The sequence below is a fragment of the Centrocercus urophasianus genome, unplaced genomic scaffold (genome assembly GCF_019232065.1).
Source record: "Centrocercus urophasianus isolate 14NV4802_14NV808 unplaced genomic scaffold, USGS_Curo_1.0 seq_29, whole genome shotgun sequence".
NCBI lineage: Eukaryota > Metazoa > Chordata > Aves > Galliformes > Phasianidae > Centrocercus > Centrocercus urophasianus.
In genome coordinates this window covers 4836430-4850119 of record NW_024884855.1, presented here as the reverse complement: position 1 = coordinate 4850119, position 13690 = coordinate 4836430, and the positions used below count along the sequence as shown (strand labels likewise).

The window sequence follows — 13690 nt, the reverse complement described above, 5'->3', positions numbered from 1 at the left end:
GCCCAGCTCCTGTGTCAATATAATGCAAAGCAGTAAAATGACGCAGGTAGCTTGAGTTTTCCAGAAGGTTCACCTTTAATTTGGAAAAAGTCTCATCGTTATCACCTTACAGCGGTGGCGAAGATCCCACGCACACCTCCGTGCATGCGTTCTGCACAGGAGAGGGACCTCGGGGCGGCGCTGAGCAACTTTCAGTCCTCGCACTGCACACAAGAAGAAAAACAGCCCAGTTAACATGAAGTCTGTTTTCTGACTCTTCAAAACTGAGTTTTAGTTTTGCAGCAAAGAACTGAAATGCGTGTCACACTTTGCCGGACTTACAGCCCCAGCTCCCGCAGGCGTCCACGTGGCAGCTCAGCTGTCGCGGTGCCGCCTCGGCTGCGGGCGGGTCGGGCGGACCTGATGCCAGCGCGGAGTCGTGCGGACTCAAACAGGGCGCCGAAGAAACCGGTGCTACCGCGGTAGCGTGGCCGAGCGGTCTAAGGCGCTGGATTAAGGCTCCAGTCTCTTCGGGGGCGTGGGTTCGAATCCCACCGCTGCCAGCAGCTCTTTTTCTCTTTTGCTCCGCCGTTGCTGCAGCGCCCCCTGGCGGCCACGCCACTCCATGCCGATAGAGCATTGTGGGTAGGAGGAGGGCCGCGGCCCCACGTGCCGGCCGCAGTGACACCAACATGGCCGCCGCCTGAGCGCCGCCCGCCGCGCCGCGCACCGCCATCGGGGACCGGCGGCCCCGCCGTCCGCGCGGCGCCTCCGCCAGGTGAGCGGCTGCAGTGCCCTTACTGCCGCTTTCGGGGCCGTGCGGGAGCGGGGTACGGCAAGGGACGGAGGGGGCGCGGCCCGGGCTGCGGGGCTCTGTCCGCACCGTGGGGCGGTGGGAACGGGCGTGGGGCGCCGACAGGAGCCGCCGGGCGGGCTTTAAGGGAGCGGACGGGGGTCCGGCCCGGGCCCGGCGTCTTGGCTCCTCTCGGCGTCGGGCCGGGGTTGCCCGGCGCGGCTCTCCCGGCACGGGAGGCCCCCGGTGCTCCCGCCGGGCGGAGTTCCCTCACGGACGGCCCGGCCCGTGCCCCGTGTGAGGTATCGAAGGGCGGCCGCGCGTGGCGCCTCGTGTCCTCAGCACCGGCGGGAGCTGCGGCGGCGCCGCCTCACGGTGCGCGGGGACCTCCGGATGACTGTGCAAAGCTCCGGCGGGGCACGGCGCGGAATTGGGTCAGCACCGCCGTCATCGCGGACGTGTGGAAGGTGCCCGCGTGCTTTTTGCAGCTCCGTTTTGCAGAATGCCGCGGCGCTGCCTGGGAGGGGTCGGGCCGGAGGGCATCGGGGGCGTCGGGTCGGGGAGCGGGGCTGCTGGCTGCCGGCTGCCCGCCCGCACCGCAGGGACCCGGCGCGTCCTGCGTGAGAAGTGCCGGTGTTGGCGGTTGGGGTCGTAGGGCTGGCCGCCCTAGAGACTCAACCCGAGAGGAAAAGAGTTCGGTTACTCCGTGGCGGTTTTATGCTTTTTTGGCCAGAGTGTTTTTTCTCATTGCAGTGGGAGGGTGGTTACGGCAGCTCAGCCTTGGTGGTGCTGAGAAGATTTGTATCTCCTGCCCTCTTGTGCTCCGAGGTTTAATGACTCACACTGACAACTTGCACTGATGCTGACATGCACAGGAAAGTCCCTTTATAAAGAAAGTGATCTTGCCAAAAGAAAACGTGAAACAAGTGCTCTTGTGGCTGTGCTTGCTACCTCCTAGAGCTTAATTCCATTCTTTTATTCCTGTGGGGTTCGTTTTGTATTTGCCATGCATACATGCAAACTGCAGATGCAGAATTGTGCCTGTGTGCCTTCAGCGGAAGCTTCGTCCTGATCAGAGGATTCCTCACATGAATGTTGTGCACTGTTCTGGCACACACTGCTTCCTGTGGTAGGTCTGTCACTCTGGTACTCCAGTGAAAGCACCTGCAGTCATTCTTTATCCTTAAATGGTGAAAAACAATTTTAATCTTTGTGATCTGATATTTTCTGTAAGTACTGAACTGGATTCCCAAGATCTCATGTAAAATGGAAAGAACAGCATTGGATGAAGGACCAGAAACCAGGTCTTTCAGGTTAGGTTTCTCTTTCTCACCTTGGCCCAGGAAATCTGAATTTCTGTTTGGGAAAGTGTTGTCAGGCAGGAGCAGATTCCCCATCCCCACAAAGGGCTCAGACCCACAGCTCCCACCTCTGGGTCTGCCATGTGCACACCTGCTGAATGTGCTCCCAGTGCCTGCTCTGTTCTGAGTGAAGGCCCCATTTTGTGCCAAGCTGTCTGCATGCTGTACTGTACTGAGCACCTGGGTTGTGCAGAGCTGGAGCTGACACATCTCACTGCTTGAAAAGAGCGTGGCCATGGGTGTGCTTCTGGGAACTGCAGAGTGCCCAGTGGTTGTCGAGCTCAGTGACACACTTCTTGGATAACTGTGTGTTGATGATTTGAGAAAACCATGTGTGTGTTGAAATATACTGGAATGGTTAAGAGGTGAATTGTGTACTTGAAAAAAAGTCAGCACAGTTGGGGATGTAGCATGGATGCTTCTGCCTCTCACAGACCTCTGTCGCTGGCTCCTTTCTGTAGGAAGCCCAGCAAAGAGGGGAGTGTGAGTCACTGGTGAGGGTAAGATCTGTTGAGGCAAGTTCTGTTGTTCTCATTGTTTTGAAGGGTCTGAGGGAAACAGAGGAGTGTCTTAGAGCTGCCGACCTGTGTGAGCAGTAGGTCTGTGCTCAGCCGTGGGCTGTAGGCAGGGTCAGCACAGTGCAAGTGTAAATGCTGTCTGGTCCTGAGCACAGGGCTGACACAGGCTTTTTGCTTCTCCTGGCTCTTAAACCAGAAGCTTTCTCCATTTCTACTTTCAAGGAAATTTCTCTGGGAAGGGAAGAAGGCTGGTGAGCTGCATGGCACCATCCTTAGTGACTGTGACAAGTGCTGTGGTTCTTTCAGAGCTGGGGCATGCTGTCTGCAAACCAGCTGCTGCTGGGGTGCAGTAGTCACACAGGTATAAAGCGTGTGCTGCACACAAGTTCTGAAGGCCTGTCCTTCCCTCTGCAGAGCTCTGCTGTAGTGCTCTCTCTTTCATTAAAGGTGCGGGAACTTAATTACCTTCGAGACTCTTGTTTGTTTTTGGAGTTGATGGCAGCTGGTAGAGGTGGTGAGGTGCGAGGGGCCGTGTTGTGCCAACATGAGCACTCCTTCACAGCACACACTGAGTGCATTGCCTCTGAAAAGAAAGCGGTGTACTTGAGCAAATAGTCTGGGCTCCATGTGGTACGTGGCACAGATGTAGTGACTCATATGACATATCTGTTTTCTTTCAGATTGTGCCAAGGAGTAAGCCAGCTTTTTGTATCCTAGCATGGCAAATGAAGAAGATGATCCAATTATACAAGAGGTAAAAGTGCTTTGTGGCAGCTGAGGTTCTATGTGCAGATTTTTTTGTGCTATTCAACTTCTGTTCTATTGTTCTCATTATAATTTTGATGAATTCATATCTTGCTATACATGAAGCTGAAATGGTTTACACCTTCTGCTAAAAACAAACAGTTCTACTCCAGTTCTGGACTTCCTTAAGGATCTGTTCCATCCCAAGCAGTAGCCCAGTGTCCCATGCGCTTTATGTATGAATTCAAGCACCAGAGGTGTGAGCAAGGGCAAGCTTGTGGGGTTTGACAGAAGTGTCTCAGAAGGTACCTAAGATGGAAATGTCTCTGTGTGATCGTTGTGACACATCTGTGGATTTTAGGAGTTGGTGGCAAAGTGCTTGTATTAAATCCTATGTGGTGTCTGGGTGTGTTTTGTCTAGCTTAGAAAGTTTTCATGGCAAAAAAGCAGCGAGGAAGTTAACTTTCAGTCTTGCTGCCAAAGAGAGAACACCCTCTTCTTTTCAGATTGTGATGATAGATACACTTCAGCCACACAGACAAAAAAATTTCTTGTTTCATTTCAGAGACAAAAATATGCAGCACTGTCTCCTGCCTCATCATAGTTGTGCTGTTTTTTCTTCCCTAAGAGGCCAGCTGCTATATTACAAGTCAAAATCAGCAGATGAGACCTTTATCAAGAGTCATGAGTGAGCCTCATATGCAATTCATAATTAGAAGCAAAAATTGACGGTATTAGAGCTCTAGGGATTGTACTTAGGTCTGAGGATCCATCCAACATAGCTGTTAACTGATGCAGTTGTTTGTGCTGCTTTTTAGATCGATGTGTTCCTGGCCAGAAGTCTGCTGGAGAAGTTGTATCTGTTTCAGGTATTCCAGTTAGCTTTTATTTAGTGAAAATTTGTTTAAATAAATTGATTGAAGGAGCAATAGCTTTATTTACCTCTTACAGGGAACAGGCAAACCTGCCTGCATCTCAGTTGAAACACCTGGTATTAAGCTGTTTGTAAGAGAGGGGTGATTGTTTATGGCATTGACTTGTCATTAAATCACTGCCTATAGCCACACTCAGGGAATTATTTTAGTAGGCAATATCCTTATTGTGGTTTGGATAAATCTGCAGTCTCTTGGCCATTTTCTGCCAATGGCCAAGTTGATTTTTGTAACTTTACTGAACAAATGTTTATTTAGGACCCGTCCTGTCTAAGACAATGCCATCAGTGTTCATAACCAGTGTGAGTCATCAGAAGAGACCCCTTATGCTGTGGAGATAAAACTGATGAGTGATTAAAGGTGGAAATATGCTTGAAATTTGAAGATCTGTTTTCCATTCTGTTCACTGAATTTCTCTCATCGTTTTATCTTTGTGGTTCACTTTCCCTATCTGCAGAGTGGGAGCTCTTTTGAGGCTGATGGATGAGATATTCATTATAAGCCAGTGGTGCTAACTGGCATAGCCTCCTGTCCAGGTCTTCTGCCCAGCATGTGCAGCTTCATGATGGGTTGCTCTGCATGTTCTGGACAAATGGCAGCTCTGAGCAGGCTGCTGTCTTGCTGGAAGACTTCATCTGGGCACCACACTGTGGTCTCAGCATCCCCAAATAGTTCAGAACAGAGGATCAGGTGACCATATGTGGACCAGATCGTGTAGGCTGATGCTACTGGTGAAAACTCACATGTATTTTACTTCTAGATAAATAAATCTCCAGATAGGTGATATCAGTTAATGGGTTTTTGTGGCTTCTATCACATCCTTTTTCAACTGGATTAATATGTTGTAGGGTTTTCTTGTCTTATAGCACAGTGATGTGTTGGAGGCAGGAAATGGAAAAGAGTGAAGTGACAGGAATGGAGGGCGGAGGGGAAGCCTTTCTAATCAAACTCTGAGATCTGATGACTCACAAGATTAAAAAAGTCGTTTACTGAGATCTTGTAACCATCTGGAAAGTGGCTTTACATGTGAAGGGGCAGGCAGGGTTTAATTAATTTCTGTGGAATTCTGTTGTCTTTAAATTAAGAATTTTTATGAAATCGATGTGTTTTCCAGTATCCAATTCGTCCAGCTTCCATGACATATGATGATGTTACACATTTATCAGCGAAGATAAAACCAAAGCAGCAAAAGGTTGGTCATCATTTGAGTCCAGTCTCTGAAAGTTGTTTTATGCTGTCTGCAATGTGCTTCAGATCATTACACTGTGCTGCTAAGCTGTTGTAAGTGTGCGGCTTGTGGGACCAGATCTCTGTGCTTGGGCTTAAAAGAATGGTTTATTAAGAGAGGAGATAAAGTCACAATGGAAAAAAACAACATAAAAACAGAATCATTCAGGGAAGTCTGGCTACTATTATTCATTCTGTACAAGATTGGTTTAAAAGATTTTCACAATATTTAGAAGAGGGTTGAGGTTTGAAGGCATACTTTGTCTTTTAGAGTCATTGTGTGTCTTGATTCTTCTCTGGCCTGTCTATGAACCATCAGCAGTCCTCTTTGAGAATCAGTGGGGTGGTGAAAGTAGAACCAAAGCCAGAATGGTCACAATTACCTGCAGACGTATTCTAAACCTGTAGCTCTGATTTAAAAATGTCTCATGTTAAAAAATAAAAAAGAACACAAACAGGTCTGTGATAGCAGGATATTTTTCTGGGAAATAGTTGAGGAGAGTGCTTACGTGAAGTTTGGAGTTAGTGTGTATTATGTTATGTTAAGGATTTTTTAAATTAGAATTAGCAAACATTTACGTTTTTTGGCCCAGTGCAGACATAAATCTACCATCACTACCAGGGACTGGTCACCAGTTCAGTTTACAAATAACATGGAGGGGAAAAAAGCGAGGTGATGGCTGTAATTTATAAGTTCAATTGGTGATTCATTTGGAGTTCTGCCCTTGTAATTATTTGTCTTTCCTTCGCATTTTTTAGGTTGAACTGGAAATGGCCATTGACACTTTGAATCCAAACTACTGTCGCAGCAAAGGAGAACAGATTGCTCTCAATGTAGATGGCACTTGCACAGATGAAACAAGTACCTATTCCTCGTAGGTGTCCTTTTGCTTTCCTTCATTTCTGTGGTAGGCAGAGGTATGTGTATGTGCATTAGGCTCATGTCCATCCACACATCTCTTAAATACCTCCAGGAATGAGGGCTCCACCATTTCCTTCTGCAGCCCATTCCAATGCTTTGCAACCCTCTCTATGAAAACAATCTTCCTGATACCCAATCTAAACCTCCCTGGCACAACTTGTTTTGTTGTGACCTGTCACCTGAGAAAAGGCACCAACACCTCCTCGCTGCAGCCTCCTTTCAGGCAGTTGTAGAGAGTGATGATGTTTCTCCTTAGCCTTCTTTTCTCCAGACTAAACAACCCTAATTCCCTCAGTCATTTCTCCTAATGTTGTTCTGTAGTCCCCAGCTTTATTGCTCTTCTCTGCACGTGCTCAGTCAAGTCAGTATCCTTCGTGTAATGAGGGCCTGAAACTGATTGCAGTGCTCAAGGTGTGGCCTCACACCTTTCACTTTCAATCACTTTCCAGTCCTGCTGGCCGCAGTATTTCTGATGCAGACTAGGGTGCCACTGGCCTTCGTGGCCTCGTTAGCTGGCTGCTGACCAGCACAGCACACTCAGGTTCTCTCCTGGACAGATTTCCAGCCACTCTGCCCCAAGGCTGTGCTGCTGCATGGGGTTGTTAATGACCCAGCACTTACCCTTAGTTCATGTCATATAACTGGGCTTGGCCCGTTGATCTAATCTAGGTCCATCTGCAGAGCCTTCCTGACCTCAAGCAGATCAACAGTCTTGCCTTACTTGATGTTGTCTGCAAACTTAGTGGAGTGCACTGGGTGCCCTCACGCAGGTTATCGATTAAAATGTTCAACAAAACTGGCCTTTGTATATAAAGTGTTTGCTGATAGACTATTTTGGGAATTGGTAATTTCAGGCCTTTTAACATCTATGTGCCACATTGCCTGTAGAATATAATCTTACAGCATTCATCTGTTTGCAGGAAGCTGATGGACAAACAAACTTTCTGCTCTTCACAAGCTGCAAGTAATGTTTCCCGCTATGCAGCTGCTGTTTATAGAAAAGGTGACTTTGTTTTGTTACCCCTCACATCAGTGAAACATGTGAATTTCTGGGTTAAATAAGAGCTGTTTGTTCTATGTTTCCACTAGCATAGGCTCATATTTAATTGAAGCTTTTCTAAATAAAGCGAAAGCTTTCCTTATGAGTGTGTCCCTGGAGTCCTTGAGGAGCTCCAGCAAAGTTCTAAATAATATAGCAGGGCACAGCCTCCAAGATCTTAACAGTCCACGATGGCCTGAAACACACATTTACAGTAAAACATTATTTTTCTTACATTGTATTATTATCTCTGTATTATTATACCTCAGCATGGCTGTTTTATTTGCCTGTTCAACACTTCCTGCCCTTCTTTTGTTTCCTACTGTCACTGCAGAGTTTTGATGAGAGGATTGTTGTAGATTGCCTACAGAGATGTCTGTTTCACTAGTAGTCTCCTGACAGATAGGTCAGATCTGAGCCAAAATGGGGCTCTCTGTAGGATCTGGCTCCAGCATTAATCAAGAAGGTAGCACGAGAAGATCTTGATTTTTTCATACTCCTTTGATGTTCTGTGCACTGGGTGAATCACTTAAACCCTTTTTACTGTATTAAATATTTGTGTTCTCTGGAAGCTGTGCTGTTGCAGAGGTAGCAAGGTGATGCAAGTACTGTCTCTGTGCATTAGAAAACAGTACTTTTAACCAATATCAATTCTCTTTTTCAGGTGAACTTCACCTGACTCCACTGCACGGAATTCTTCAGCTGAGGCCAAGTTTCACCTACTTGGACAAAGCTGATGCAAAACACCGCGAAAGAGAAGCTGCTAATGAAGGTAAGTGCTGCATGAGTTGTGTTTCCTTTTGAGAGGTAGGATACAGGTTCTCTGTCTAATTTTATTCAAAGGTGTTTAATATAACAATGAACTGATTATAAAACCATTTCTCAGCCAGTTCTTTTCTCTGATCATACCTTCAGTGCAGTTGCATCAAGATTTTTGTGGAAAGGTGTGGAGGACTGGCAGAGAAATAGGAGACAGTGGGTGGTGTCAAGGGGCAGCCATAGGAAGTGCCACCACAGCCACTGAAAAGCAGCAGTGCCAAATTCATGGGGGCAGTTTCTCCTATTACATGAGTGGTGTGGCACTGTCATATGCTGCATAGTTTAGCAAGCTGTAGTTCCTATTTCTGCTTTCTTCCAGAGTAAGCCTCCAGGCAGGTACTTGTTGGCTCTGGTTGTTTTATTGTAGTGGTGGTTTTATCTTGTTGGCTTTTTTTGGCAGGTGGTGATTCATCCCAGGATGAAGCTGAAGATGACGTTAAGCAAATTACTGTATGTCCAGATTTCCTTTTTGTGGTAGTTCAGGCAACAGTTCACGAGAAAGCATGTCAGTTCATACCCAAATAATTGGACAGGAAACCTCATCTGGTTCTGGTGACCCTGGGCTTGGAAGGGGAAAGGCAGTTGTTGCACAAGAGTAAAGATGGCAACAAGGGTTGATTAATTTGAGCTAGGACCCCTAGCTTCTGTTCTCATTCTGCCAAATAGGTAATGGAGGTGTTTTGTTTCAAGTGTTTGGAGCTGTATTTAATGATGTCGAAACTTCTAGGTACGGTTTTCCCGCCCTGAGACTGAGCAAGCTCGTCAAAGACGTGTTCAGTCCTATGAATTCCTGCAGAAGAGACAAGCAGAAGAGCACTGGGTTCATCTCCATTATTATGGCTTGAAGGTAAGTGTGGGACCTGATGGCTCAGCCAAATTAAATCTGGTATGTGGGAATTGGGAAGTCATCAGAGGACAGTGAAGAAAAGTTGATCTGTAGGCTTGAAATGACCCCACAGTGCTGTGTGCCTCTGCCACCAGATAGTGCTGTGGGATCTCCACACTGGAGAAGCTTTAAAATTGAAAATTGGACAAATTTAAGGCAGGGGGTGTTTAAGTCCAATAGTCACTCAGGTCTTAGCTTTGTAAAACAGTCAGGGAAGCCAGTCACTTAAGTGTCCTGACACAGCTTTCTCTGACACAGCATGCATGTCAGGAGATTTTTGAAGTACATCAACTGAAATGTTTCCACATCATATCTGCATCATTCAAGAAGGCTTACAGTACAGCATCAGTGAGATGGAATGCTTGCATAGCGCAGTAAGGATGGAGCAGTCTCAGTTCAGAATAAGGAGTCTATCTGCAATGTTGTGTTCAGAATGTGTCAGTGATTTGTGCTTTTCTCCGTATCTCCAGGACAGCCGTTCAGAACATGAGCGCCAGTATTTATTCAGCCAAGGTCACGGCCTTGCTGAGAATACAGAATTAATAAAATCTCCCAGGTAAAGGTTTGATGGTTTTCTAGGGAAGGTACAGTAATTTCTTGGGATTGTTTTCAGAGTAATAAGCAAATTTGTTCTTTTAAAATCATACCTTTGATACTGATATCCATGGTAGAAGTGGAATTGTTTAAAAAATAAAGGCAAACTGGTCTTCAACTTCAGTTGCTTTCACTTGAGATTGTAGCCTTGTCTGTGTTATCACAGCCCAGCTTTATTGAGACTGCAGATATTGTAAAGAAGTAAAACAAAAGCTCCTTCTGATTAAAATAAATGAAAACTCTAAAGCCAACGACTTCCATTGTTAGAAACTCTTAGAAAACTTTATTTTGGTGATTTTTAGGAGACACCTGATACTACTTGGAACATGTTTGGTTTTGTTTCTTGCTGACTGCAGCTATAGTACAGGAATCTTCTGTGGTGCAGACAGTAATAACGTTTTGCTGTAAACCGATAGACCATGGCCCGAGTAATAGGAAGGTGGTGGACTGCCTCTCTCCTTAATGGTGTGGGTGTGTTTTTTGTAGCATTTAACATCTCAGTGGAGCAGTGCCAGGTGTGATGAGAAGTCTTTTGGATTTGATTCTTTCCTCTCAGACACTGGCAGTTATGTTGGCAGGTGTAACTGCAGGACTTCGTGTGGCCCCACTTGACTCTGTGTCAAAGTACCACGTTTAACGTTTGCATTCCTGCAGTTCCTCTGTTTGGACACAGAAGAGTACAGAAGAGCAAGGATTCTGACTCCCATCTGTTTCATGCTTTTTCTTTGAATGGATGAATGTCAGTAGCTTTTACTAGCACTGAATTTGTGGAGGAAGATGAGAAAGGAAAGGGGAGGGACTCTTTTTTCAAGCTGGTGTTTGTTTTGTAGATTCTAATAAGTAGGATTGCTTTAAGCAAAAAAATAACTGTACTTAAACTTGGGAAATCTCAAGACAAACATTATGAAATGTGTTTTCTTTTCTTGTAGTGAATATTTAATGATGCTGATGCCTCCAAGTGTAGAGGAAGAGAAGTAAGTGTACAGAATGTTCAACACTGATGTTGTCTGGATGCTCTCTCATAAGCTGGAAACTCACAAAGTTGTTGTTTATTTGCAGTAGCAAACCAGTGGCTCCAAGCAACGTGCTTTCTATGGCCCAGCTGAGAACTTTACCCCTTGCTGATCAGATCAAGATCCTGATGAAGAACGGTTTGTAATCCATTTGCACTTTACTTGTGACTTCTAATTGTCTCAGATAAAATATCTTTCCTATCAGTACCAGTTCTGTCCCTCTTCCAGACAGTGGCTGGATCTCTGATTCTGTGAAGCAGTTAAAAGCTGAGTATTTGCTTGAGAAGGCTGAGAGTGGTCACAGAATCACAGAATCACCCGGGTTGGAAGGGACCTCAAGGATCATGTAGTTCCAACCCCCCTGCCTAGCAGGGCCACCAAACACACACATTCAGATCAGGTTGCCCAGGACCCCGTCCAACCTGGCCTTAAACACATCCAAGGACGGGGCATCCACAACCTCCCTGGGCAGCCCGTTCCAGGGCCTAACCACTCTCCTTGTATAGAACTTCCCCCTAACATCCAACCTAAATCTTCCCTCCTTCAACTTGGATCCATTTCCCCTAGTCCTGCTGTTGTCAGCCCTTTTGAAGAGTTTACTCCCCTCCTGGGTGTAGGTTCCCTTCAGGTATTGATAGGCTGCAATGAGGTCACCCCGCAGCCTTCTCTTCTCCAGGCTGAACAAGCCCAACTCCCTCAGCCTGTCCTCATAGGGGAGGTGCTCCAGCCCCCTGATCATCTTAGTCGCCCTCCTCTGGACCCTTTCCAAAATCTCAATGTCTTTCTTGTACTGAGGGCTCCACACCTGGACACAGTACTCCAGATGGGGCCTCACAAGAGCCGAGTAGAGAGGGACGATCACCTCCCTGTCCCTGCTGACCACCCCTCTCCTGATGGAGCCCAGGATCCCATTTGCCTTTCGAGGTGCCAGAGCGCACTGCTGGCTCATGTTCAGTCTCTCGTCCATCAGGACCCCCAGGTCCTTCTCTGCCGAGCTGCTCTCAAGGACCACTCCTCCCAGCCTGTACGGGTGCCTGGGGTTCTTCCGGCCCAAATGCAAAACCTTGCACTTTGCCGTGTTGAACCTCATTAGGTTCACCCGAGCCCAGCCCTCCAGCCTGTCGAGGTCCCTCTGAATGGCCTCCCTTCCTTCCACCGTATCGACTGCACCACTCAGCTTGGTGTCGTCAGCAAACTTGCTGAGGGTGCACTCAATTCCCTCATCGATGTCATTAATAAAGATGTTAAAGAGCACCGGTCCCAAGACAGACCCTTGGGGGACACCACTTGTTACCGGCCTCCACCTGCACACAGAGCCATTGACCACCACCCTCTGTCTGCGGCCTTTCAACCAATTGCTTATCCATCGGGTCGTCCACCCATCAAATCCACTTCCCTCCAATTTGGAGATGAGGATGTGGTGGGGGACCATGTCAAAGGCCTTGCTCAGGTCCAGGTAAATGACATCGGTCGCCTTCCCTTCGTCCACCAATGCCGTCACTCCATCATAGAAGGCCACAAGAAGAGCAGAAAAAGAGAAGAGCAGTAGGTGGAACTGACAGCTGCTCTCTGTGTTTGCAGTGCTGTCACTCTTAGAATATTTTCTGATCTGATGATAACTTTCAGAATGCATTTATTTCTGCATTATCTCCTGGCGTGTGAAGTCTGAGTATGGCTTAAAAATGGAAAGTTAATGCAACAGGCTGCACTTTGGCATTTTTTTCCCTTGAAAGTTTTCAGTAATACGCTTCTTGAGTGTTACATAAGTTTTATTCTCTCTCTTCAGTTACTCTCTAATGAGAGCAAATCCGAGAAACTTAGGAGCTGTCTTGTCAGCTGTCTCTGTTTCCAAATATTGCCAAAGGATTAGATTTTTTTTTAATCCATGAATTAATTTAGGGCCAGTTAAGCTAATTAACGTTGTTGCAACATGAATGTGTATTTTTTGAGCAGATTCTGACTATGGGTACTAAAATTTAGGTTTTGAATTTTTATTTTCCCCAATTTTGACATAAACATAAATCGCAATATCCTAGAATTGAAACTCCGTTTTTATTTTGCATACTGAGAAAGCCCTTCATCTAATGCCTCTTTTGCCTTTCAGTGAAGGTGATGCCATTTGCAAACCTGATGAGTTTGCTGGGCTCTGGGACAGATTCTACAGCAGTTCTCCGCTGCATACAGCAGGTGGCGATGCTGGTCCAGGGAAACTGGGTGGTGAAGAGGTAGGTATGCCTGTCTTTGTTGCTGAGATGTGGTTTTCTGCTGTAAGAAGAGAATTAGAACAATGGATTTTATGTAGTCCTCTTCACTGTGTGTCTTTGTTCTCAATTGCAGTGCTGTGAGATAATCATTCAACATTCTGTGTTTTGTTCTGCAATAGGATAATAAAAATTCAAGCAGATGATGGCAGATGCCAGCACAGTGGTACCCAGCCCAACTAGAATTGTGGTGGAGCTGTGATGTAATCTGTATTTGCATTTGAGCTGTCAGATATTTGTTGTCTTCACTTGTGTTCTTTTGTGTGGGGACACTCCTAAATCCTTTCAGAGATTGATGTCAAATATAAATGCATACAATGAAACCATCCCAACCGTTAGTGTTTCTTAGCTGAATTCAGTCAGAGAAAGACCTTTGTGCAGTCGCTTTGCTGTTCATCAGTGGATGCTGGTCTTGTCAGCTGAAAGCATTGCCTGCCTTCTAGAAGCTAGCTTTACCTGTCATAAAATGGCACTACCTGTGGTGTACTGACTGTAGCACATGAAATGGATGCTGTGTTGTTCTCCTGTTTATTAGAACAAGGCATCTCACTGGGAGTAAGTCTGAAGAGCAGTGTGATTTTTTTTTTTTTTTTTTTTTTTTT

General features: G+C 46.3%; 1 protein-coding gene and 1 non-coding gene across 4 annotated transcripts in view; both read left to right on the top strand.

Moving 5' to 3' along the window:
- The first annotated feature begins 460 nt into the window (after positions 1–460).
- TRNAL-AAG lies at positions 461–542 on the top strand. The gene has a single exon. It is a non-coding gene; the product is annotated as a tRNA-Leu (tRNA).
- A 159-nt stretch (positions 543–701) lies between these two features.
- The window catches only part of POLR3E (RNA polymerase III subunit E), a 27002-nt gene continuing 14013 nt past the window's right edge, over positions 702–13690 (top strand). For 2 of the 3 annotated variants that reach the window (XM_042827721.1, XM_042827722.1), the window contains exons 1-13: positions 702–757; positions 3332–3405; positions 4214–4264; positions 5442–5519; positions 6314–6429; positions 7397–7479; positions 8180–8287; positions 8735–8784; positions 9062–9181; positions 9691–9776; positions 10744–10788; positions 10874–10965; positions 12932–13052. In XM_042827721.1, coding sequence (XP_042683655.1) covers positions 3370–3405; positions 4214–4264; positions 5442–5519; positions 6314–6429; positions 7397–7479; positions 8180–8287; positions 8735–8784; positions 9062–9181; positions 9691–9776; positions 10744–10788; positions 10874–10965; positions 12932–13052 — 986 coding nt within the window. In that variant the 5' untranslated portion in view covers positions 702–757; positions 3332–3369. Of the gene's footprint in view, positions 758–3331; positions 3406–4213; positions 4265–5441; positions 5520–6313; positions 6430–7396; positions 7480–8179; positions 8288–8734; positions 8785–9061; positions 9182–9690; positions 9777–10743; positions 10789–10873; positions 10966–12931; positions 13053–13690 lie in introns of those variants that run through there. The other variant, XM_042827723.1, reaches the window with a different exon arrangement.